Source organism: Nannobrachium achirus (genome assembly GCF_963921795.1).
Source record: "Nannobrachium achirus genome assembly, chromosome: 12".
Taxonomy (NCBI): domain Eukaryota; kingdom Metazoa; phylum Chordata; class Actinopteri; order Myctophiformes; family Myctophidae; genus Nannobrachium; species Nannobrachium achirus.
The window spans coordinates 37224032-37250066 of NC_137832.1; the positions used below are offsets into that span (position 1 = coordinate 37224032).

Consider the following 26035-nt stretch of genomic DNA (forward strand, 5'->3'; position numbering starts at 1 on the left):
CATGAAAACATTTGAGAACCAGTGCATTTTTACACCACTGCCTGCATGGCTGAATAGTAGGCTAGATATATCGGGAGGAACTAGCTCATAGGTCCGTGCTTTTATTTTGAAAGAAATAGGAAAAGAGTGCTCATAGGTGCGGCGGACGTAAAGATGGCGGAAGAAGAGGAGAGCCACTTAGAAGAATTAGAGCAAATAGACTTTTTAAGAGACAGACATGTACGATTCTTCCAACGGTCGCTCCAGGTGCTACCTGAGAGTTTTTCATCCCTAGAAACCACTCGGTAAGTTGACTGGAACATATCATCAGTATTGTTGAACAACTTGACTGAGCAGTAAGCTAGCTTGCTAGCCGTTTGAATGGGAGGCTAATAATGTTAACTGCTAATATTAAGAAGACATTAATTTACAGTAAAAAGGACTAAAATGGTCTAATCTAATGTAAACGTGTGTAATAAATAAATAAATAGCCTACCTGTCCTGAGCTAGTGTGGATATCTGCTACTGAAGAGTACTGTTTAAAGCCCAATGCCTCCCCTGACCCTTTCACTGTCAATATTATTATTATTCTGTTTTCTGATATTTATTTGCATGGTACTGTTTTATTTGTCTGTCATTGAATGTTTATATGAAGTGTGTGCAAAAGGACCCCAATTTAATCAAGACATTGAGATTTTTGAATCATTTTAGTAGACCTTGCATCAGTGAACTGTACTGTCCTGTATTTATTTCCTATGCAAGCTTCTAATAAAGTATTAATTTCAATCAATCAATCTTTCAACTCGTAACCTGTCATGTCAATGACAGTTTTTGGCCTACTGCATTTTATGATCTGTGTGCTGTATTCAATTCAATTGAGTATAATACATAGGACCACAATGGAAACAAGCCATAGTGATTTCTTGGGCTTTAATCCTTTTAGCATCCATTTGCACTTTGTGTCCTTTTTTTCCACCACAGAATTAGTATTAAATAATCTTCTCTATGCCCCCCGACATCTTCTCTATGCCCGTCTCTCTGCAGATTGACCATAGTGTTTTTTGCGCTTTCTGGTCTGGATGTGTTGGATGCTCTGGATGTAATCGATAAGAACAATATGATCGAGTGGATATACTCCCTACAGGTTTTACCCACAGAAGATAGTAAGTCTCAGTCAGTGTTCAATAATTACAACTATTTAACGGCATGTTCATATGATGCAAGATCCAATCGAATGTAAGAAAATGTATATTTAGACAATGTAAATATATGATCAAATTATGACAATCCTTATACATTGGTAACAGGTATCACCATGATGTCTTCATGAGACAGGCGCGTGCATCACTCTCTCTCTCTCACACACACACACACACACACACACACACACACACACACACACACACACACACACACACACACACACACACACACTCCATACCCATCACTCTAAACTAGAATGCTGGAGAATATGTTATCATCCTGTCTGCTGTAACTGGTCATTAGGGCTGGGTGGCATAACAGCCCTATAACACCATACTGCGGTTGTGTAATGCAAGTGTCAAGTTCATAACCGCAATTATACCACGACTATTAAATTAAAATGTTAATTTCATGTTGTGTGTATTAGTACGGATCTGTAATCCTACGGATGGAGATCCGTGGTCATGCGCATAAAGTGACTGACGTCATGGACAGAACGACCCATACAAGGAGATATGCACGTGGTGTGTCGCGTTTTCACCGCTCACTTCGTACTGGTGCGATTATTATATGTTTTCATTCAAAACAACTTTTTAGGGTGATAACGCCATACCGTCTGTATGTTTAGTGTTTACTCCAATAAGACACATTTGGGGGCGCCCGCTGGCCTGGTAGTCAAGGCGCGTACCATATACTAGGCTATGATGCCTGCTGGCGTCGCCGGTTCGATTCCCGATCCGGACGACCTTTGCCACATGTCATTCCCCATCTCTCTCCCCATTTCCTGTCAGTCTACTGTCCTATCGAATAAAGGCATAAAAAGCCCAAAAACAAATCTTTAAAAAAAATAAAAAAATAAGACACATTTGAAGGGGATACAAGTAACGTCTCAGAAATCTGTACTACTAGTAGTAGTTGCTGTAAATTGCAGATTCATTGGGCATGCAAACACACCCTCTCCCCAAAGTATCCCACCTATCTGTTCAAGACAGGAACTTGAATCTGAATATTTAATAACCTGGGCATCTTTTTCTTCTTCTGAATATCTCTAACCAGGCACTTTCTGCCATCTGTTAAGTTGTCCAGGCTGTTAATTATTCAGAATTGCATCATAAATTATGTTGGTACAGTGATGGCTGATTGGGCTCAGTATGCTGCTGCCATATGTTTATTGTCTGGCTGTTTGCTCATTACAGCCGAGAGTGTACAAGGTGTGTACTTGAGTTCACGTTTAAACGTCATTAACACAGGGAAGATGTTTCATGGGTGAACCTACAGTATGCTGGAGGTGTTTTCCAGCAAGGCATTGAAGGTTGACCCGTTTTAGTAATTCGCTTAGCCAACACATGTAACTAAATGTACAGTACAATAATGGTCTTCACACTATACCATAGAGAAGAAGAAGAAAAAAAGACCATTACTGCATCAAAAGTAATCAACAATTGTACTATTAAAACTGCTCCACAACCTTTTGACCTCCAACCTAGGGTGACCATAGCTCAAACCGGGACGCGAACCACTGTTGCCGAACCGGGACCCTCAAAGCAATGCGGGAGACAAACAGTCTCAGTGTTGAATTCAGACACGCAATGAATTTGTTCATTTTTCTGATTGTTTAGGTGAGCATGTTTACATGAAAAGAACATGTTAATGTCTATGCAACCACTGAAAACAGCTACTATTATTTTAATTCTGGCAAAAACTGGGACAATTTTGTAGTGAATGTTGAAAACCGGGACATATTAGTGTTTCAGAGATATTTGTCAGGACACCGGGACACGCAGCTTGAAAATGGGACAGTCCCGGCCAAACCGGGACGTCTGGTCACCCTACTCCAACCTCATTGTGAGCTTGGAGTTCCATTCAGCTATTCTGGGAAAACCCTCCTAACTCCACTTGAGCTTTAGTTTTTTTCTTTTCCTGAAAAATTAACATTTTGGAGTTAGCTAGTTTCTGCCTGACTGCAGAGATACAGTATACTTTACTGAAATGATTTGGTATTTCTGGTAATTTCTTAATGACCATAATTACTGTATAATAACCCCCCACTAGGTGGCAACAGCACACCTTGTTCATGTAGCTAGGTCTCCCAAGTTGTGCATTGTGCAGCCAATAATGCACCACACTGCTGAAGGTCAGCGGGCACAGATTGAGTCCTTGTCATGTCATTTGAAGATGTTGATGTAGCATTAAATACAGACACTATTTGTCCCCCCTCCCCCTTGATGTTTACATTTCAACCCTTGCAGTATACAGTATGTGAATTAATCTACCCCGTCTCTCTCCCCTTCTCCTTTTCCCCAAGAATCTAATTTAGGTCAATGTGGCTTCCGGGGCTCCTCACATATTGGACTTCCCTACAGCTCAAAGGTACTGGCATTCGAAACCCTCCACCTTTTTACTACTAGATCTTTTCTTGTCAAGTTTGACTAAATTATGTCACTTATAAAAGGATTTCCCACTATAAACACTATTCAAAATATATTTTGGGGGGTAACTCTACCCATACCTTTGTGTATGTTACTAATACATACTCAGATTTTATACTTGTATAATACATTTTGGACCAAGTGTTGTCCTCAATCTATTTGGCTCTGTTTGGCCTACATTTTGGTGAAAGCTGCAAAGTGGTAGCATGTACACCTGTTTTGTTATTCGTGTTTTCAAAGTTTTTAACTTTAGTCTTTCATGAGACTTACCTTTGGTGGCGGCTCTACTACAGCAACCACCTAAAATTTAGATGGTTGCCGTACTAGCACGACTAGTATTGGCCCCTAATAAACAGACTTGTGACAGTCCCATTATTTTCTCATTGCCGTGGCATCATCTGTAAACAGTCATGTTATACCTGCAGTCCACAGTAGAGAGCTGACAGTCGGTAACAACTTGGAATGTCGTTTTTCTCAAATGGTAATAGCGTCTCTCATAGGGCAGGCTGTGCCTGCTCACATGCATGTGTGAACATACTGTATCTTGTGAGGTCCTTTCCAGTTTATTATATACGTCCTGATTTTAATTTATTTTTTGAATCCTCCAGGGCCCAGGGATATCCCATCCGTATGACAGCGGTCACATAGCCATGACCTACACCGGCCTGGCCTCTCTAGTAATACTAGGAGATGATCTGGGCAGAGTCAACAAACAGGCCTGTCTGGCTGGCCTTAAAGCACTGCAGTTAGAGGACGGCAGGTACTGTAGTCAAACACTCACGCACACACTTTAATTCATCCTCTTGCTCATGCCTGTATCTCATTAAACTGCCACTCCTAGGTTCGCAGAAGGTCTGACATTCATAATTGAAGGCGCTGCCATTCAAATCCACATTTGGCCATACACTTATACCCAGCACTTAGGCTTGTGCATGGATACTCAATCACACAGTTTGTCGTGTATGTCGAGGGTAGTCTTGCAGTACTCAGACAATTAGATATCAAGTGATGCAGAACTATTGAAAAGTGGTTAAGGACTGCCTAAGAAAAAAAGAAAAGGTGACAGACTAATCAATTGACCAGCCACCAACCTTCTTAGACCAGTGGTTCTCAACCTTTTCAAGCCGCCACCCACAAAATAATCATATTTTAACTGGGGACCCCCAACCCTGACGAGCACTAAGAGTTGAGACATTACATTTTGTATAACACAGTTCTATTGTGAAAATAGCCGATCTACATGCTCACAACGCCTCGTGTTGCGAGGCGTTGTGAGCATGTAGATCGGCTATTTTCACAATTTCTACCTCTAATATTTGACAATTTGGCCAGTGTTTAATTTGTAATTTTAAAGGTATTAAAAAGTTCTTAAAGCTATACTGTGTAAGTTGCTCAACAAGTGGTCAGTAGCGGTATTGCTTTTTTCTGCCGGTTTTCGCCCGGAGTTGCCGCAGACCACCGGAGCGGGGCCGCAAACCACCGCGACCGATAACGAATCCGTAGAGGGGTAGAATGTAAATTTCTGACCAGGATTTGGGGAGTAAGAGGTTAAGAATCCTTCACCATCGTAACAAGCCCCCAGAACCCAGGGCTAGATTTGAAGCAACCCCGATGGTGGCCAAAGTTGGAACTGCAGCCTAAACGCGCATTTTGGCCCCGCCCCCTCCACTCCAGACAATCCTTCCTCTGAGCGGAGAGCAGCGTGACGTCATTTGTGGTCTCTAGGTAGAGACCAATTTCCCCCAGAATGCACCTGGATTAGCTACATGCTAGCATGTAGCCGTTGCTTCAAAACACCACTGAGCACTTGCATTGAAATGATAGTGGGGGCGGGGCCGGTCCGCTCTCTATTTTATATATAACTCTATGCATCGTAAACACTGTTGCTGAAGGAGGCTACTTCCTGAAGAGACGGCAAGCACGCTGTGATTGGCCGGTAGTGTATCATGTGTGTATGATCCGCGATGTGATTGACGTATACACAACGTATACGGATGATGCAGATGACGTAATTTTGCCGGGAAATCCCGCCCCTGTCACGGCTAATTAGAAAACATATAAAGAAAAGGCTTTTGTGGCTGAAATTAACGGAGTGGGGGTTCTAAAACTTTAGCGATTTAATAGTTAGGACAATTTTAAGATATGTTTTATAAAAAAAGTTACATAGTATAACTTTAAATTGTCACTTTAGAAATGTGAAGATTCCCTCTATACGCTTAAACTTTATGTTGGTTTGTTTACTGTTGAGTGAGAAAACAACATTACACATTATTATGTTAATAATCTGGGGACCCCCCAAAATAATTTGGGGACCCCCCTTGGGGGTCTCGACCCACAGGTTGAGAACCACTGTCTTAGACCAACCACAGAGTTCCGTTACAGCCCAGCTCAGGCTTGCCTCCTATTGGCCTACCTCTGATTATTACATCAACTATTGTTTTTATGAGAGAACATTTATTTTGTATATATATTGGATCTTATTTCAATGTCTGTACATTGTTTGTCTTTATTTTATTAATGCCTGATTTGACACTGCTTAGGGAATGTTGAGTTCACATTGATTGTGTGTGTCTGTGTGTCTGTCTGCGTGTGCATGTCTGTCTGCGTCCAGCTTCTATGCCGTACCAGAAGGAAGTGAAAATGACATGCGCTTTGTCTACTGCGCTGCCTGCATCTGCTATATGCTGGATGACTGGTCGGGCATTGACATCCAGAAAGCCATCGAGTACATCAGGAGAAGTGTGGTGAGTAGCGACCCTGCTAGAGTTGCTGGTGCTTGAGGGAAAACATGATTTTTCTTCTGCAATCTGTTCATGTTTTGGTCCAAGTAGTTGGCATTCCAACGAAAGTGGTTCTGTGGATGATGGGATTTTTGTTTCTCGTTATCTAGCAGTTCATCTGTGGTCTGCTTGATGGGAGTCCTGTTGTTTTATGGGCTACACGCTACACCATAGCTTAACCCATTTAGGCCTAGAATTATTGAATGCTTTAACCAGTGAAAAATAGCAGATATACAAGCTCACAGCGCGGCACCGAGTGCTGCGCTGCGAGCTTGTAGATCTGCTATTTTCGAAAAAGTTGTGAAAATGTGTGCAAATCTTTTAATATATGTATTTTCAAAGCGAAGGTTTGTAACTCAAATTTTGCTTCTGGGTGGTCCCTGAACTAAATATTTTGAGATGGGGTCCGTGGCCAAATAAATATCATTTTGGGGGTCCTTCACATGAAAAAGGTTTGAGAACCACTGCCATAGTAGTCTCTCAAGAACAGACTAACTGAGCTCCAGTTAAGTGAAAAGGACCTTTTCTTTGACGATGGCTGGCCAGATTGCTGACATAGAAACATAGGTTTCTCCAAAAATCTTAAAAGGATACAAAAGACACTTATAGAATCGGGTCAAAATTCTAATTTTCACGATTTTTCAAAAATAGCAGATATACAAGCTCGCAGCGCGGCACCGTAGTTAAAGCATAAAATAATGATACACAAAATGTGTACCCATTCTAAATGAGTTAATTAATACTGAGTAACCATCGTTCATTATGTTCCAGATTCAGTACACAGTGTTCAACCCTGCAGGCCATTCTGGTAGTTGGAGCATTATGACTACATGCCAGCTGAGCAGAAAAGGCTCTTTGGTATCCTTTAAATTAATTCCATTGGAAATTAAACTGTATTCTCACAATTAAATAAACAGGCTATTGAGATTAGTTTCAAAGTAGGAAATGAATCGAAAGGGCCTGTTACAGTACCAATAAAAAATGAAGGAACCGATAAAATCCTAATCATTTAACAGTCCGGAGGGTGTCCTATAAATAACAAACATTAACTGCTACTGCTTTCCATTGTTTTGTCATGGAATAAACGTATAAGAGGTTACTATTCAATTTCATTACATTTCCTAAAGTTGACAATTGTTTTGGGTTAATTTACACCAGTATTTTCAGGACAAAAAGTTTCAATATTAGCATCTCGGGTATTACTAATATACACAATTGTACTGGTAATCATAAATGCTATTTCAATGAATGCTTAAAGACGTTATGACATGCGCCAAAAAATCACATGGTTTCTCTAAAAACAGTCTGAAAACCTGGTGGTACACATCACAGATTCATTGACGTTTGCTCTGAATTCGCCTCTCGCACTCCCATCAAACAGACCAGGAAAATTAGGAAGTGACCTCAACATAAAAGACTTTACAAAGTCTTTTATTTGTAAATCTGTGCATATAAAATATATGTCTCCGTTTAGATATCTTAGTTACATCAATATTGTTCATGTGAAGTAGTTTGTTTACGCTAATTTGTTGAAATGATGAGAATCGCTATGTTGATTTAGCACCCTGGGTCCCGGCCGGCTATGAAACTGGATTCTGCCCTTCTATAGCAATATTTCCCAGCGCAGCGTATTTCTAAACAAAATATAAATTTCGTCCGATAAATAATAGATCACATAGTTGTTAAACATTGATTATTATAGCCAGGGCAGACGCTATAACATTTTGAACGCTGGTCACCGAATTCTCCGAGGGGCACCGGGCTCAGAGCTCAGAGATGGTCAGAGCTGTGCGGTTACATAAACATTTGACCTATTTTTCTTTATTTTTTTTACCATTATGGAACCGAAACAGGGAATCGATAACAACCATATTTGATAAGCATATTGTTAAACGGAATCAGAATGTATAAAATACCCATTGGGTTGAGCCACCCTGACTTTAATGAGCTGCCACTCAGTTTTTGTGGTTTTTAGGGATGGGCATGAAAAGTCGACCATGACTAGTCGAATAGCTAGTATGGAACTGGTGTGGACTATCAGATTACAGCTAGCGGTTGGCTGTTGGGGACAGAAATGTTGAACGTGAGACTGCAAGCTCTGCAGAAATCTGATCGGACAATCAGCACAGCAGAGAAAACAAATCCAAATAAAAATTTCTTGAATGAGTAACTGGCAATACCTTCTACCTCTGGTCCAGGCTGAGTTTTCCACTGCGGTGCAAGTGGTCAACAGGATCCTTACATACAGTCCATGTCTATCTTCTGAACATAAAGACATGCTTGTGTTCCTTTATATGTAGAACTTTAGAAGCCTTGCATAGTCATTTTCTCTTAGACCAATGTAGCCTTTTTTATTATTCATTTGAAATATCCATTTGGTGAAATCGGGCTTAGGATCACATAATGTGTGGTGCACAAAATCTAGCAGCACATTGTCTGCAGGGAGGGAGAAAAAAAATCGCACCCGTGCGAAGTGAGCGGTGCAAAAATATTTAGGGAGTATGATATACTGTGGACTTTGATTTTCAAGCCTTTTCTTTAAATAACTAGACCAGGTCAACCTGGTTGTGCCAGACCCCCTGTCTGTCATCATCATTTATGACATCATGCCTTTTGTAGGCATGTCATCATCATGTCATCATCATATATACCCTTTATATAGAAAACCCGGACAGACATTTGCTTATGTAGGCCTACCCATTTCATGGGTCTGGCAATCATAAATGTTTTTCCCTTTTAAATTGAAGATATTAAATAATATCAGTTTGGAACGTTGTGTATTTGATAATATAGCCTCTTCTGCATTAATACAAATTCCCATAACATTTACCAATGTATCCTTTTCTATGATTAACCTATTATATAACATTTATTGTGATATCACAATAACGTCATCTCTCAGATGAAGTTTAATTGGTTAATACTAATGGTGTATATATTGAGAAACACATTTAATAAAGCTTTCAAAATATTATATTAGAAGATATGACATAGGTCTTACATCATTCACAACATAAATAATAGATACAATTAAAGGTTAAGAGTTATTAAGGCCACATTCTCATAATATAATTCGGTTTAGTCGTGCGAATGGGAGGGGTGAAGTTGCTACATTCTTGCATATTTAATTGATACGTTTGCCCTCACACTGCACATTGTCATCCGAAACAAGGAATCGTCCACGTCTGTCCATGGGACATGTATGTATCCAAGCTGCATAATAATGCCCCCTCCATCTCCCTGTGTTTATTAATTCTTCAAGTTCAACTCACAATGTAACCGCAGGACCGCCGCAAAATTGAGGCGCAGGCGTCAGCCTATTTATCTGCGGTCGACGATCGTAAACGGGCGATCAAAAAATAAAACCAGCGGCGGCCGGAGGGACTCGCAAAATCTACCAGCAATAAACCAGACAGCAAATACTTTTAATAGCCAGATATGAATATCTACGAAGAGGAGGACATCAACGTCTCTCTATCTCTATCTCTATCTCTCTCTCTCTCTCTCTCTCTCTCTCTCTCTCTCTCTCTCTGCCCCTCGTCTTGCCCTCCGCTGGTTCCCTCTCTGCGCTCCGCGCATGAAGCGTCTCCATTTGGACATTATTTGGCACAGAGAGCCGCGCGCGCGAGCAAGGGCGAGAGACCCACACATCGGCCTATATTATATTAGGCCTATAGCCTATATATGATATACAAGTGACTCCTGTGGCACTTTCCTTTTATCTAACTGTGAGCAACTCCTCTCAAATAATACACCATGTGCGATCGAGGGAGCGGTGATCAGAAATTGAATCAATGAGGGGAGGAGGCGGCCAGAATGGTCAGAAATCTAATGAGAACGGACGGTCTGGAGGGGGATTTAACCTTTTATAAATAACTATGGATTTAACCCGCACATGGCTCTATATATTGCCTGTATTCGAGACGGATGGATTCACACCAACAGGGAAGCGTTTGCGGTAGCGCATCGAAACCACCGTTTTTTTGTGGATTTGCATTCATTTCTTTTATTCGAAAAAGAATACGGATGCGTCTTCACACATGCCCAACCGTTGTGTATTTTCCAACAATACGTTATAGGATTCGTTTTAATCGTCATAAAACGTGCCTGTGTGAATGTCGCCTTAGTCATTCAATGTTGGAGGTAACCAGAATACTCCCAAAAGAGTGAGGAGAATCCAGAGCAACAGAACCTGGGTCAGGAGGCTCCAGAAGAGCAGGCCCGAAGAGCTGGGCCCGAAGAGCCCGAAGAACTGGGCAAGAATACAAAAGAACCATAGACCCTTGTCAAGGAGATTCCAGAACCACAGACCTTGAGTCAGGATGTTCTAGAAAAAAGTTCCTTCTTCAAGATGGTGGAGGGTCGAACCATAGAAGAGCATGGGTGAGGAGGATCCAGAGCAACAGGACCTGGGTCAGGAGGCTCCAGAAGAGCAGGCCTTGTATGTTCTGGAACCACAGACCTTGCAGCAACAGCTGTACAACCAAGTACAACAGCTGTCAGCCAGGTACAACAGCTGTCAGCTATGTTCAAGACCACTGACTTGACTGAATCTTTCAAGAAGACCTTCTGTAAGTGCCCAAACTGTCTTAGAAGATATCACTCTCTCTTTCTCTCTCTTTCTCAGATGGTAAATGGTAAGAGCCATGCTAGTAGCCCTAAGAGCAATCAAACGACGAATCCATATAGAGGACGGAACCATCTCTGGACAGAACCAGCTCTACCACCAGAGCCTGATGACTCTGGTGGTCGTCAGTTAGGCAACCAGGGACCTTATTTGCCTCGAGATTTTGTTTATGACCCTATACTAATTATTTCGGCAAAGCCGAAGTATTTGAATTTCATACCACGATTTGCCAGGATCTGCCAAACATGACATTATTATAGGTATCACCTTCATGATCACTGTCCCAGTTTAGCCAGAAGGCCGGCAAGATGAGAGACCGATTGTACAAAATTCAACAGTAGTTGCAGATCCAAAGAGTCTATAGGAGCGGTTAGCACCGCTCAATTAGAATACATGAGGATAGTGCATTCCAATGACCCTGAAAGGTCATGTTCAGATACTTTGAAGACAAAGTCATTCGAAATGACAAGTCTGGCATGTGATGTGGCAGAGTGTTATTTCTGTTGGGACGATATTTGATGTCTTCTTGCAAAATGATGGCTGTACTGTATTTTCGCTCCCATGAAGTGTCCAGGATATAGGGTTGGTTAGGCATGGTAAAGCTCGTACTTCGATCTACATGATAATTATAAGCTGTTTATTTATATTCTTTGAATTTCAAAATTGTCTTGAGCTAGATATCTCTATAATACATGAAAATAAATCACACTTTTAGACGGGGCCCTGTGATTAAAGCGCTCTGTCTAAAGGTGTGGTTTGTTTTCATGTATTATAGATAAAACTAGACCAGGTCAACCTGGTTGTGCCAGACCCCCTGTCTGTCATCATCATTTATGACATCATACCTTTTGTAGGCATGTCATCATCATGTCATCATCATATATACCCTTTATATAGAAAACCCGGACCGACATTTGCTTATGTAGGCCTACCCATTTCATGGGTCTGGCAAATACATGACTCATACAATTTTGAAATTCAAGGTTAGCACCGCTCAATAATTTTTTATGACGTAATTTAGGCGGCCTAAACGCGTTCTAAATCAGAGTTAACCAATCGGGTGCCTATGTGACTATGACATCATGGACAGATCAACAGAATCGAAGTGTTTCATTGGTCTAGCGGACTCATGTCATCATCATTTGTGACATCATGGTTTTTTTTAAGCTGTCTATAGGAGCGGTTAGCACCGCTCAAAAAATCACTAAAAGGTATTTTCGTTTTTGGATTTGTTTGCTGCTTATGTTATGGAGAGGATCCGTCTGGTCATTTAGCCTTTGATTTCAGTTGCATTATTCATCAGTGTCTGGCAGTGACCGCAAAACTGTTGGCAACAGTTTTATTGTTTTAGCAATTCATTCATACCCACCAACATGCTACAGATGTCTACAATGTAGACGTTTGAATGTCTACATGCGTGTGAACAATGAATGAATTCATCATGACCTTTCGAAGACCCCTAGGTCGAACTCGAACCATTAGATTATTAAACATGTGTTTCTGTTGGAACATGTGTGCAGCGCATTCCTCTCTTTTAATGGTTTTTGAGTTTCTCTGTAGCCAACACCTCACACCTCAGTCACAGTAGGCTGTGCGCCCTGCCTCCTTTGAATAAATTGCTCTCATACGACACTTGTTGGATCATGCGGACACTACTTACGCTGGGCATTATGATCTACGTAGAACTGCTGAATGGAAGAGTTTAATTTCTGGTTTGTGATGGTGGATGGCAGTGGCTCAGGAGGTGGAGTGGCTACCTGGGAGCTGGAAGGTTCCCAATGTGAACCCCTAACAGCTCTCAATGAACCGGTCGTATGTGAATGGTTGAATGTGAAGTACATTGAAAATGGCAATTGACCGGTCGGAAAGGCAAGAAAAGGTGCTATATAAATGCTGTCCATTTACTTTCCAACCAACCTATCTTGTTTTCAGTTGATAATATAAATAGTCCATTGTTGTTACTGATCTTTAACTGAAACCTTTTAGCCTGGCAGATTGTCTTCAAAAGATATGATCTTGCAAGCTCTATGGGATCTGTGTCAACAGTCAGCATTGTCTTTCAATAGAGAGGGTCTAGTGAATAGAACAGGACCTGTCTCCCTCGTCAATGGTGTCTCTTTCACAACCAAAGTCTCCAGAGAGTTCACAACCAAAGTCTCCGGAGAGAGACAGACAGTCTCATTCACTTGTAAGCTGAAATTTATGCAATGTGTGACCTTATCACAAACCTCCTCCTGAGTGTTTTATTACACTGTGTTTATTCTGCTCATGGGGGGCGCGTGGATTTCCTCCCCAAGCAGACAGAGAAAAAATTGCCTGACAGATATACTGTATATTACAGCTGTTCTCGAACAGTCAAGGATCCCAAATTGATACGTAATAAGCTTTGAAAATAATTTGTGCCATGGACCCCATCAGAGAAGATCTTAGTTGTTAGGTTAGATTAGATTTAGTATAGAAATGTATAACTGTATATTCTGTAGGTAGGGAGAGAGAAACCTATGATCTAATCTCTCATTGGATTACTTTCTGACTGGTAAAACTAACGCTTTCATAGGCAAACACCTTTTATAAATATATACTGTATATGCTTTTGCTATCATACTTTTTTTTCTTCTTCTTAACCCCTTTTCTCCCCAATATAGTCATTATGACAATTGATTCCTCCCCTCACACATTTCTGTGTTGTCACTGCTGTTGTGTCCTACTGACTCACCTACCCAAATGTTATTTTACCATCATTTTTATAATCTAGGCAGAATGAATGTATACATTCACAAGGAGCAGGGCATGCTACTTCTTGGAAAATTATCATAGTCCTTCACGTTGTGTTGCCTATTTTACTTGTAGAGAGAAATTACTGCAAAGCAGAAGGCCTGCAACACTCCAGGTTTAATTATGTCGTGAAAGTAAGGAAATGGACAGCACACAATGAATGTCCTTTTCACATTTTTTATTTACCCCATAAGGCCAGAGACAATGGACACATTTCAACTTAATAGGTCTTCCTCATTTAATACATGATTTGTTTTTACAGGATTGCTTTAAAGTTATAAATTGACAAAGATGCATCTGCTAAGAAAAGAAAGCCTCCTACTTTTCATGCCCCAGTCCTTCCTTTCGTGAAGGGATATTCCATAGTGGATTTGTGACCCATTTTTAAGTCCCAAACTGTGATTCTAGGGGGCTGATAATCTGCTATCAGTTGCCATGTCCTATTAATAGTAAGTGCAGTCTTTATGCCTCCCAGTTCCACTTCAAAATCATAAGCCTCTTAGACTGGCATATACAGTTGCCCTTTAAACAATATTATACCACAGTCAGGAGGTCAACATTACCCCCAGGAGGTCAACATTACCCCCACTATCTATTGCAGATATAATGGTATGCAAACATGGAAGAGGTAAACATGACCCTTACTAAATACTAGGACCCACATGGTGGTATATTAACCTGTTCTAAATAAAGATGGAAATGGGGTAGCTTAATATTATTCACTGGTGATCAATCCATGCCTGGGGAATTTCATACATGAAATTACTTCACAGCAGGTCCTGCATTTTAAATACTGTTATCCTTAGTTGATTCTAGGACTGTAATGCATGTTTTCTGTTCTCACCTGTGCCATAAAACAAGTGACTAGAATAATGTTGTCATGATTATACTAGTAAGACGCCTCAGGGCGACAAGCAACCTCACCCTAAAGGGCGCCACAGGGATGTGGACATCAGGGATCTCCATATATGGGCATAAAAGGGATTTGTTCCCCTGGTATCACAGAGATCCCCATATCTCCATATATGGGCATAAAAGGGATTTGTTCCCCCTGGCATCACAGGGATCTCCATATCTCCATATATGGGCATAAAAGGGATTTGTTCCCCCTGGCATCACAGGGATCTCCATATCTCCATATATGGGCATAAAAGGGATTTGTTCCCCCTGGCATCACAGGGATCTCCCTAACAGGGCATCATTAATATTGATGACATCAGGAAACTCCATATATGGGCATAAAAGGGATTCTGTTCGTGTGACATCACAGTGAAGCCAGAGCGTGATGTCAGAGCGGCAAACCCATGATGTCAGAGCGGCAAACCGTAAAGATGTGTACACGTCTACACACGCAGACAAGCTGTGACATTTCTCATGGTAAACTGTGTCCTTCGTCGCAATTAATTCCCACTGTGGCTCTCTGACATCTGTCTCCCTTGACACTCTCTCTCTTATCACCTATTGTCATTAACTTTCTCTACTTCCATTTCTCTATCTGTCCATAATCATCTATAGTGACAGACAGTCATGAAAAACAGTAACACAGATGTTAATATTTGTTGTTTTATGGAATGGGATCATTTAAGCTGATTTGTAACGGAAGATAGCTGTTCATTGTTTGTGTGCTGTGGGTAGGGTTCATTAAACGGCATATTTTTGTAGCTGGCAACACTGCACTGGCAGGGTGTGTTTTCTAGAGATAGGAAATTAAATGGTCCCTACAGTATGGTGTATCCGTTTTATTTCCATTATCCACAGTGCTGTAGGCTGTTTTCCCGTGGCATGTTATGTTTATCTCCCATACTGCTTAAATCAAACTTGTGCGCTGGTCACAGACAGTGTGGAAGATTAATCTTTATTGGGTTTAATTGTATTTTTATGTAAGGCCGGATGATGAAGTAGGAACTATACACACTAGCCTGTGTTGGTGGTTCAAATATTTAGACTGTAATTAAATGCTTATTATTGTTGTGCTCTTCACAGTCATACGACAACGGGATTGGCCAAGGAGCTGGGTTGGAGTCTCATGGTGAGTTTAATGGTCTTATAAGTTGGTACTGGTATAAGCTTTTAGCTTCAGCATATACCTTTTCAATCACATTGCTTAAACTAATTATGTTACTGTATGTAATGTTACTGTATGAACTAAATAAAGATTGTTGATTGTACTGTGTGGCCACTGTTGAATTATACAGTCTGGGTTAATTTGATACCTGTGCGCACACGAAAGTAGGAAAGCCAATCCACTACGATCCAGTATGGTCTGTTGAGAATAAAATGTATTTCGGAAACAAAACCCCAAACTCAACCCAACTCAAATGTCAGTGTCAGATGTAATATTTTAACATTTTTTTTATTTAACGTTTCATTTTCCATTTCCTGGTGGTGGATGGGGGTAAGACACAACTGTTTTGACCGTTGAACTTTAAAGTTCCCACCGACTAAAAACCATTGCCTCATTAATCTCCTCCATCCAAATTAAGCCCTGTTATTCTAACACAGATCCACAACATTAATAACTTTCTGTCATGATACAGGAAGGATTTCTGTCATGGTTGAATGTACAGTATGTCAGTAAATTAGAGGAATAGAATCAAACTGCAAAGTACTGTGGCAATTCCCTTTCTGTACTAGTTTAATTCTGTGATTACAGGATTCATACAACCACCGCCAAACCCACTTTCTGTCTAGCGACTGATTATACATAAGGATAGATGGCTGCCTATTACCCACTCACCCGTGTGTGTGTGTGTGTGTGTGTGTGTGTGTGTGTGTGTGTGTGTGTGTGTGTGTGTGTGTGTGTGTGTGTGTGTGTGTGTGTGTGTGTGTGTGTGTGTGTGTGTGTGTGTGTGTGTGTGTGTGTGTGTGTGTGTGTGTGTGGTGTATGCGTGGCGTCAAGACCTCCTGCACTGTCTCTCAGGGATGTGCACCCTTTGCATTTCTATGGAGATCTGTGTGTGTGCGACTGTGCGTGCATGTGTGATGAGGTATTCAAGAGTCAAGACCTCCTCTGCTATCTAAAGCAGTGTTTCTCAACCTGTGGGTCGGGACTATTTTGGGGGGTCCCCAGATGATTAGCTTAATGTGCAACATTGTTTTCCCACTCAACAGTAAACAAACCAACTTAACGTTTAAGTGTATAGAGGGTATCTGCACATGTCTAAACTCACAATTTAAGGTCTTCTTAATACCTCTAAAATGACATGACACAGTTAAACATTGGCCAAATTGTCAAATATTAGAGGCAGAAATTGTGAAAATAGCTGATCTATTTTCACAATAGAACCGTATTATACAAAATGTAATGCCTCAACTATTAGTGCTCGTCAGGTGGGGTGGGGGGGGGGGGGGGGGAACTCCCCAGTTAAAATATGATTGTTTTGGGGGTCGCTGCCTGAAAAGGTTGAGAACCACTGATCTAAAGCATGTGCACAGTTTATTCCCTTTACCTTTGTACGCAGGCGGGTGTTTGATCTATAGTCAATAGCTAGACCATGGCATTGTACAAAGCATTGTGCCCATTGAAGTGTTCCATCCAGAGTTGGAAAATGGAATAATAGCCATCCCAGGATGTGGCAGTGTTTCATTTCCCCTCTCGGATGGCACTGTGCCTAAAGGCAGAAAACACAACATAAGTGTTGATGAGAGGAGGGGAAGACACGTAGGTTAGATTTATGCCCCTCACTCTTTCTGTGTCTGTCCCTCCCTTTCCTGCTCCACACGTCTCTTGGATAAGTAGCTCTGTAATAGAGGTAATGTGTAGGGTAGGGAAGTGATGATGATGACGGTCTATACACTGACAGCTGGGAAAGAGTTGCTGACGGATGGCTGGTCCCTGTGGCTCTACTGTTTACTACCCTGTAATTTGTATATAAACAATGCACAATACATGCAGTTGCATACTACTCCCTCTTCTTGGGGACACGGCTCTAAACTGTTGCCCCTACATGGTAAAATCGTTAGCATTCATTTAACCACAGGGGTCTGTATTTGACTCCCTACGTTTGCCTCTACACAATCTCTCAAGAGCAAATCTACAAGCTTGTAGATCATTGCTATAGAGTGACCGGAGTCTCAGCATCTATCCAGCACTTAAGTGAACAGTAAATACAATTTTCAGAATACCAAGTTTATCCAATCAATGGAGAGAACTCAACAAATATAATTTACCACTTTCACTTGTTTAGCCTGTATCCCGTATTCGTTCTCTCCACTGATGGGATAACATTGGTATCCCGTCCTGAAAATGTATTTTCTGTTTACCAAAGAGCTTGATAGACGGAGAGACCCCTGTTATTGATTACACCAATATCGGAATATAGTTACTTCAGGCACACCTCCACCCATTTTAGCTCGGGAGAGTGTACAACTGTAACCTGGTTCTGGCTGGGATATGTACATTACAGATACAAATGGTTAGACTGAACACTGAGGATTGTTCTGGGTATGAAGCAAAAGTACTGTAACGACACACCCTCAGGGGAACCCCCCCCCCCCACACACACACACACACACAATCTCCTAGCCTGCTCTTCTGTGCCCTCTCATTATGCAGTTACAGTAGTCTTTCTGTCGGCAGATAATTTCCAGGCGGATGAACACTGCGAGACTGCGTGACAGATTAAGTGAAAAGTTAACGTCCTTGCCAGATTTTCAAGTTCCTACCGTTGGAACGATTTAAGCACAAAAAAAGTTTAATTTGCTTTGTCTGGCTGCCCAGGTGTACAGCAAATTCCAGAATGTTAGGTTAAAGGGTTATTTAAAACAAAATCTAAATATTGAATGAATCAGGCAACTTGGCTTGTTTTGTTCAAGCCACGGAAGAGACCATTTTTACATTCTCAGAGTGGATCGCATTGCGAGGCGTTGTGAGCATGTAGATCTGCTATTTTCACAATAGAACTGTGTGATACAAAATGTATTGCCTCATCTCATAGTGCTCGCCAGGGTTAAAACATGGTTATTTTGGGGGTCGTGGCCTGAAAAGGTTGAGAACTACTGGTGTTGGGTGCCTTAGCTTCTCTGTGTTTGATAAATCCCTGTGCAGGCGGCTCAACGTTCTGTGCCATCGCCTCGCTGTGTCTGATGGGTCGGCTGGAGGAGACGCTGAGTCAGCGGCAGCTGGACAGGATACGGCGCTGGTGCATCATGAGACAGGAGAACGGCTTCCAGGGCAGGCCCAGCAAACCTGTAGACACATGCTACTCCTTCTGGGTGGGAGCTACGCTAGAGGTACACACACACACACACACACACACACACACACACACACTCACACTAGGGATGGGACGATACGCGATATTATCGTTTATCGTGGTAAAAAAACACTCATGATAATCGTATCTTGGAGACTTAATTTATCATGATATCGTCCTCCGTCATGCACTGGGATCAATTCACCTTTTATTTGCCGAGCTGCATATCCGGTACAATTGGTAAAAGGTACTTACTTACTTTTTCACTCTATCAAAAGTCTTTGCCAAAAAATAGCCGATCTACAAGCTCACTGTAGATCTGCTATTTTTTTGGCAAATGTTCTGCCCCAGGATAATGGATTTTGATTATTATTATCGTAAATCGCGATTTCTTTTGTCACAATAATTGTGATATGAAATTTTCATATACACAATCACTAGGGGTGAAAAACACGCCATTGTGGCCAAAATAACTATGATTAACGGTATTATCACAGTACAGGTAATCGAAATATGCTTAAAACTCCTAAAATGGCACTTTTGTTATTCACTTGCACCCCAGCCTCCATATTCTGGAGGGAACATCAGCCAAAATATCAGAACCACAAGCTCACCACATGTCAACATTGTAATGCGTTTGTGAGCTTGTCGATCTGCTATTTGGTGTAAAAAAAAACAATTGGTGTAGACGAAAAAAGCCTTCCAAAAAGAGACAACTCGGATCAATGGTGTGACGGACAATTAATTTCACAATATACAAATCTCTGCAATAAGAGTAATAGGAAATTTGTATCGCAATAAATTATCATAACGATTATTGTCCCATTCCTCATACATACACACATAGTTTGTAGCATACATTTTGCCCCATTTTGGGGGGAAAACACGTTGCATTGCGACTTGAGATAGTAGATTTTATTATTTTATTTACGTTATTTGTAATATGCAGGTGTCATTATGGAAGGACTTCTTGTACTTACTTTCTAATGTTTGGAGCTGTTATGATGGAATTTACTTTGTTGTTCCCCTATTTTCTTTTGTCCCTGCTTCCTCTTCTCTCCCAGCTGTTAGATGTATTTCAGTACACCAACTTCAAAAAGAACAGGAACTACATCCTGTCAACACAAGATCGATTGGTAGGGGGCTTTGCCAAGTGGCCGGACAGCCATCCAGGTAATATTGGTCACCAAAAGGGAGAAAACATGTGCGTCTGTTAAATATATATTTTTCTGCCTTTATTGATAGTGCACAGTGTAGATAAACAAGAAACGAGGAGAGGGAGACGGGGACTGACACGCAGCAAATGTCGTCGGGATCAGGATTTGAACTCACGTGCGCCGCATTAGAGCCTATCAAATCAAACTTTCATTATAAAATTGAGATTGACCAAAATGCTGTACAACAAAAAACATCAACGATACTGTATATGAGTGCAAACACAAAGTTACACATCACATACAACAAGCAGATTCAGACATAAATTTAAGTGTGATTAAAAGCTAAAGAAGGACAGGCTGTGCTGCAGCCTAGGGGCGGCTGCGGCAAAGGCCCCTACTTCTCAGCCCGTTGGGCCTATTGGGAACCTCTAAGAGCAACTGGTTGGCTGACCTCAACTCACTGTGTGGGATGTAGCGTTCCACATGTTTGGACAGGTATAAAGGGGCCAGACCGTGCAAGAATTACTAAGTGAATAAAAGAAGCTTCTAAAATTGACAGGGAGCCAGTGCAATGCAGCTAAACTGGAATTATGTGCTCTCGCTTTTTTGTGCCAGTAAGGAGGCGAGCAACCACATTTTTCACCAGCTGCAGGCGCCTAAGTGAGGACTGGTCTGTAGCGAAGAAAAGGGATTTGCAATAGTGCAGTAATACTGAACCGTGAATGTTATGGATGGGAATAAGCTAGTTTACTGCAGGTTGTCTTCCTGCTTTGTAGTGAAATCGGGTGTGAGATGACATCAAGACCTTGCGTTGCTGATTTGTCTGTAGCTCTGAGGACCTCACCTTATAGAAATATGAAGGAAAAATGCAGTTAAATATCATTTTACCCTAGTAGCCACACAGGCTTTTGAATATTACATGTGTGTTGACATTGACGGTGTCCATAAGAAGGTTAGATCCCTGCCCTCCACAGGTGCAGAGAGGTCAGGGTGGAGTTTGAGCTTCACTGTGTCAGTGGAAAACTGCTGGTAACCCTATACCTGTACATCCAAAGTGCGTGCACGTGTGGTTAATTTGTGTGTGTGTGCGTGCATGCACGTGTATTTGCCTGTGTGATGTCTAATTGATGAAGCGTTTGTCCAACGCTAGCCTCAGGACACAGGAGATCAAGCTCCTCACGTTACAGGAACTGGTCTGGGAACGGACGGACGGAAGAAACGATTGTGCAAAACACAAGAGCAGTAGTTTCTGCCCACAAAGCCTCTCAACTACTCTAGAACAAAAAGAGTTTTAGGGATTGAAAAGGGTTTGCCTTTGGATTGTGAGTGCAGGTAGATTTGGATGTACGTATAGTCATTGTTGTGCCTTCCATAGCCTTTGAGGTAGGAACTGGTCTGGGGAGTTCAGAAGACTAGCTGCTGTATTTAACCAAGCAGACCTAGGCCAACCCGAGTTGAATTCACCTGAACATTGGGCACCAAAATTAGCTCTTTATTCGTGTTATATTGCAACTGGGGTTACATAATGTTTCTGGAAGAAAGACACACCGGCAGTGCTAAGAATATTTTATGTTGAAGGAACTCTGACCCTTTCTATATCAGAGTCCAGGTCTTTGAATCAATATTTGTAACTTGAGTAGTGAAAGAAAACACTTGGTTGAAGCTGAACCGATTGACCTGATCCAAAGTGTATTTGATCTTGACAAAATATCACAATATAGTTGTTATAATGTGATATGTTGTTCAAATCCAAATGTGGGACACAGTCATTATTCAAAATCAACACGTATCACGATACGATACATATCTTAATGTGGCCTCTGTATCGTGATACGTATTGCGTATCTATCGTGAAGTTGTAGGCAATACGCAGCCCTACTTTGAATGCCCTCTGAAGTTATATGAAAACTTGCATTTTTCATTACGGGAAATTTTGTATACAGTATGCTGTTGGGTGCAGCCTTGACTTTAATCCATTCTGAGTCCTTTTTGATACAGCTAATGGCGTTTTGATCGATTCTGCTGTCAGGGTCTAATCACCAGTCATTTCATTATAATTCAATTATTGCTCCATTTACTGGTCGGCAGGGCTTTTAGTTTTCTCCCAGGGGAGGGGAGGGGCAAAACAGGTCCTGCATGTGCATAATTTATGTTTCCTTAAAGGGACAGTGTACCAAGAGACGGATGCAGATGAGGTTGTTGTGGTGGCGGTTCTTATTCCTAATGATTAACATCCTAACATCCTCTGTGCTTTTTGTATCTTGAAGGGGTTTTTCCCTTTAAAACCCCTGGGTCATTCGTTCCCCAGGGTTTTGTGTTTTTTTTTTCCATAACAAAATATATATATGTGTATATATATATACACATACAGTATATAAAAAAATAAATATAACTGAAAAACACCCTCACGCATTAGGACAATATCGTTGTAATGTTTTGATGATGTGACATCTTATCTCTGATCAGTTTTCTTTCTCACCCCTCCTTTCTCTCCCCCCATCTTTTCTTTGCAAACTCCGCCCTCCCCCTCCCTCCCTCCCTCCCTCCCTCCCTCCCGTCCTGACCTGACCAGACCCCCTCCATGCGTACTTTGGACTGTGTGGATTGTCTCTGCTTGGCGAGCCCAGTCTGAGGAAGGTCCACCCAGCTCTTAATGTCACCCAGAGAGCCTTTCAGCACCTCCATCAGCTGCAGCAGACATGGAGGGACAACGCTGGCACCTGTGCCTGACAGCATTGACAATAGGACAAACTCTCTCTATATCTAAACAGTTTGTTGGGGATTTCAAACATTCTTTTTCTCTGCAAGACTCCTGTGATTCAGTATTTAACTTTTTGGAACTAAGAGATAGATTTACATCCACTTCCCCCTAAAACGCTAGTTCTATAAAGTGGCATTTGCCAAACGCTATCACAGTGTTTCCCCTGTTTGCCTTTAACAGCGGCACTGCTGAACTACGAGCACCGCTACTGAATTACGATGATTTTTATTAGATATTTTTTAATGATGGAAGATTCCGTCTTATGTCTTTATGAACTATATATTACATTATTATGAAATAAACATTTGTAAGATAATGGTGATCTTGCATACAAAAAGATAGAAGCCTAAGTATTGCCCATGCACAGCGTGTTTTGGCTGGCGACACTTGTCAATCTCAGACACATGATTTCTTATTTTGATTACTTTTTTTACCGCTGCTGCTAAAACTTGGGGAATCCTTCCTTGAGGAAACACTGCTGTCACTACTACACTATCTGCAATTGTTGTTGTATGCTAACATCACAACTTCAATTATGTTTCACTGAGTTAAAACTGAATCACTGGACAAAACGATCTCGGATGCTTCATTGGAAACTATGACATAATCACCATTGGGGGACAAGGTTGTCTCAGTAGCAGTACAGTACCTGGACTTTCTGATCGCTCTAGACCCACCCGCTAAGTGGGCTATAAACCATTTGCTTCCTTTCTGTGGACATTAAGACAGTGTTACTCAAGCCTTTGTTTGTATGGGGGAAATGGTATCCGATCCACAAAGTGTTCATTAGAAAAGAGTGTCTTCAATAGCTTGAGATCTTAGACTTTGCAATTCAAATATCTATATTAATTGGTTAGTCAATACAATTGGCCACAACCCCAAGATGGATCTGATTGAAAATGGGCTACATAAATGGTGTTCACACCCCGGCAGTGGCAATCATGTAAAGCACTAACCTGCTTGTCAGGAGCAGTTATGGGTTCAGTGGGGGTTCACCATGATGCCACTAGGAGCCAGGGACAAACTGTAAACCTTCCCAGATGGCCAGTCCTACCCCTGAGCCACTGCTGCTCAAAGAATTCAATTGAAAATGTAGACCCCTAGAGGACGTGGCAAATCTACAGACAATGCTCCTCAAGTGTTTTCAAATGTCTACAAATCCATTTATATTTGGTATATTGACATGACTCCTTAAGTGGCTTAACCTTTTACACCAGTCACCAGCCTCCATTGATTCAAGCCCTTTCTGACTGCTGTCTGTGACCCCCTCCAGAATCTCTAGTAAAACTTCTCTGATATTTAGAGAGACTAAGGTAGACCTGTTTCCTGTGGAGTAAATTACTTTTGGTGACGTTTTTGAAGTCACTAAAAGGTTACAACAACCTTCAAGAGCCCAATAAATTGGCTGTTTATTCTAAAGCCTAGTTCAGAACTGAACTAGACTTAACAGTACATCCAGTATTAGCACAGCAGACCCCCTGGGCCGGTTCTCTCCATCACCCACCTGCTTCCTGCTTCCTTGCACGGTTAGTTAGTCTATTCCAAGGCAATGACAACACATTGTATTGTTCATGCAAACAGCACAGGGAATTGATTTTTAGTTTTTCGGAGCCCAAAAAAGAACAAAGAATATTGGAACAAAAAAAAAAGGAAATGCACATAAATAGTTAGTGAGAGTCAACCTGTTGAAATGACTACAGGTCAACAATTTGACTTCCTGAAATTCTGAACCTAATGACCCATAGCCTAGTACCATCTTCAGCCTTGACTCACCAGGAAGGGGAGGGGGGGAATATCTGGCCTAGATCAGAACGGATTCTCCATTAGTTCATTGTGAACTGGCAAACAAGTACTGGTACCAATGAAACAAGCCGATGGCTATAGTTTTTCGACAAAGGTAGCCATCTGTCTTGCCTTTGTACCAGGCTATAGATGCAGTAGTGCTGTATTTATGTGTGCGTGCGCACACTGAAACCCCTCCTGCACCCATTTGACGCCAGTCCCTTTTACCTTCAATGTTACCGCTCACAACCACCTGCTCCCTAAGAGGATGAATGAAGAGGACACAGTGTTGTGGTGACCACAGTCTGCTAGCATATGCCATGCTGCCTGTAAGAGTTCACACTGCACGTTAGAGCCATGCTCTTGTGTTCTCTGTTTTCTTAATACTGCTTCTGCTGGATTTCTGATCATCAACACTTGCTCCAACAATGTTTTCAACTCATACCACCCACAGTTTTGTTTGCTCTTCAATGACTGTTGTGTTCAGGTGGACCCGTGACGACCTCTAGACCCAAATACAAACAGACAGCATGAGAATGAGAGATGGGTAAAGGATTTCACCATTTCAGCACCATGGACAGCCACAGTGGGCTTGTCTAACTGCTGACTATAGATGAGTGATGTAATAACATTTCAAATAACGTTCTCCTTATTTGACAAAGGTCACAATAATTCAAAGACATTCTTGTCCACCCAGTTCTCCTTGACTTCAATGCATTCAATCAAACTTCCAGCACCACAGTGACACACTGTATCTGACTTATCTCTCAATAATTTCCACTGTATTTATTTGACCGTCCGTTCCCACCCACAGCAACTTAAAATATGCGCGCTCACGTGAAATGCATGTGCCGCAGGATCACTGTCCCAATGGGCTCTACTGCATATGTGCTCTTCCCCAGATCTGACTGTGACTGTACTGCTTTCTCTCCTTGATCGTCTTCGCGGTCTCGTACCCGCCACACACCCCCAGGCACCCCCTTTTTAGCAATGGAAACCAGACCTGTCAGACTGGAGAGGAGGTGGGGAGGAGAGGATGAATAAATAAATGATTTAGTCCATCTATTATTCAGAGTGAACTGGCTGGAATCTTCTCTCTGCACAACAACAATTCACTCCTTTTACAGTTTAAAAACAACCAACCTCAGTATCAATATAACCTTATTTTAGTCTGACGACAGCATTTGGCTGCATCTTAAGACTGAGCCAAATATATGCTCAACTTAATGTGCTTTCCCTGGCTTATCCTTTGTATTTTCTTTATCAATAATTTGGTTACTTAACTGCTATCTGGTTCTTTTTTTTATACAAACCCATTAGACAATTCACCTGAAATGAATTTCTGTC

General features: G+C 41.5%; 1 protein-coding gene across 1 annotated transcript; it reads left to right on the forward strand.

Annotated features, from left to right (window-relative positions):
* Positions 1 to 153: 153 nt before the first annotated feature.
* Positions 154 to 24554, forward strand: pggt1b (protein geranylgeranyltransferase type I, beta subunit; the record flags this gene model as incomplete). Its single annotated transcript, XM_080738143.1, has 9 exons — positions 154 to 284; positions 1024 to 1142; positions 3488 to 3552; positions 4220 to 4371; positions 6223 to 6355; positions 15777 to 15822; positions 18841 to 19025; positions 20053 to 20161; positions 22718 to 24554. The coding sequence occupies 9 exons, from the start codon at positions 154 to 156 to the stop codon at positions 22873 to 22875; spliced, it is 1098 nt and encodes a 365-aa protein (XP_080594269.1). The 3' UTR covers positions 22876 to 24554.
* Between the last annotated feature and the right edge of the window lie 1481 nt (positions 24555 to 26035).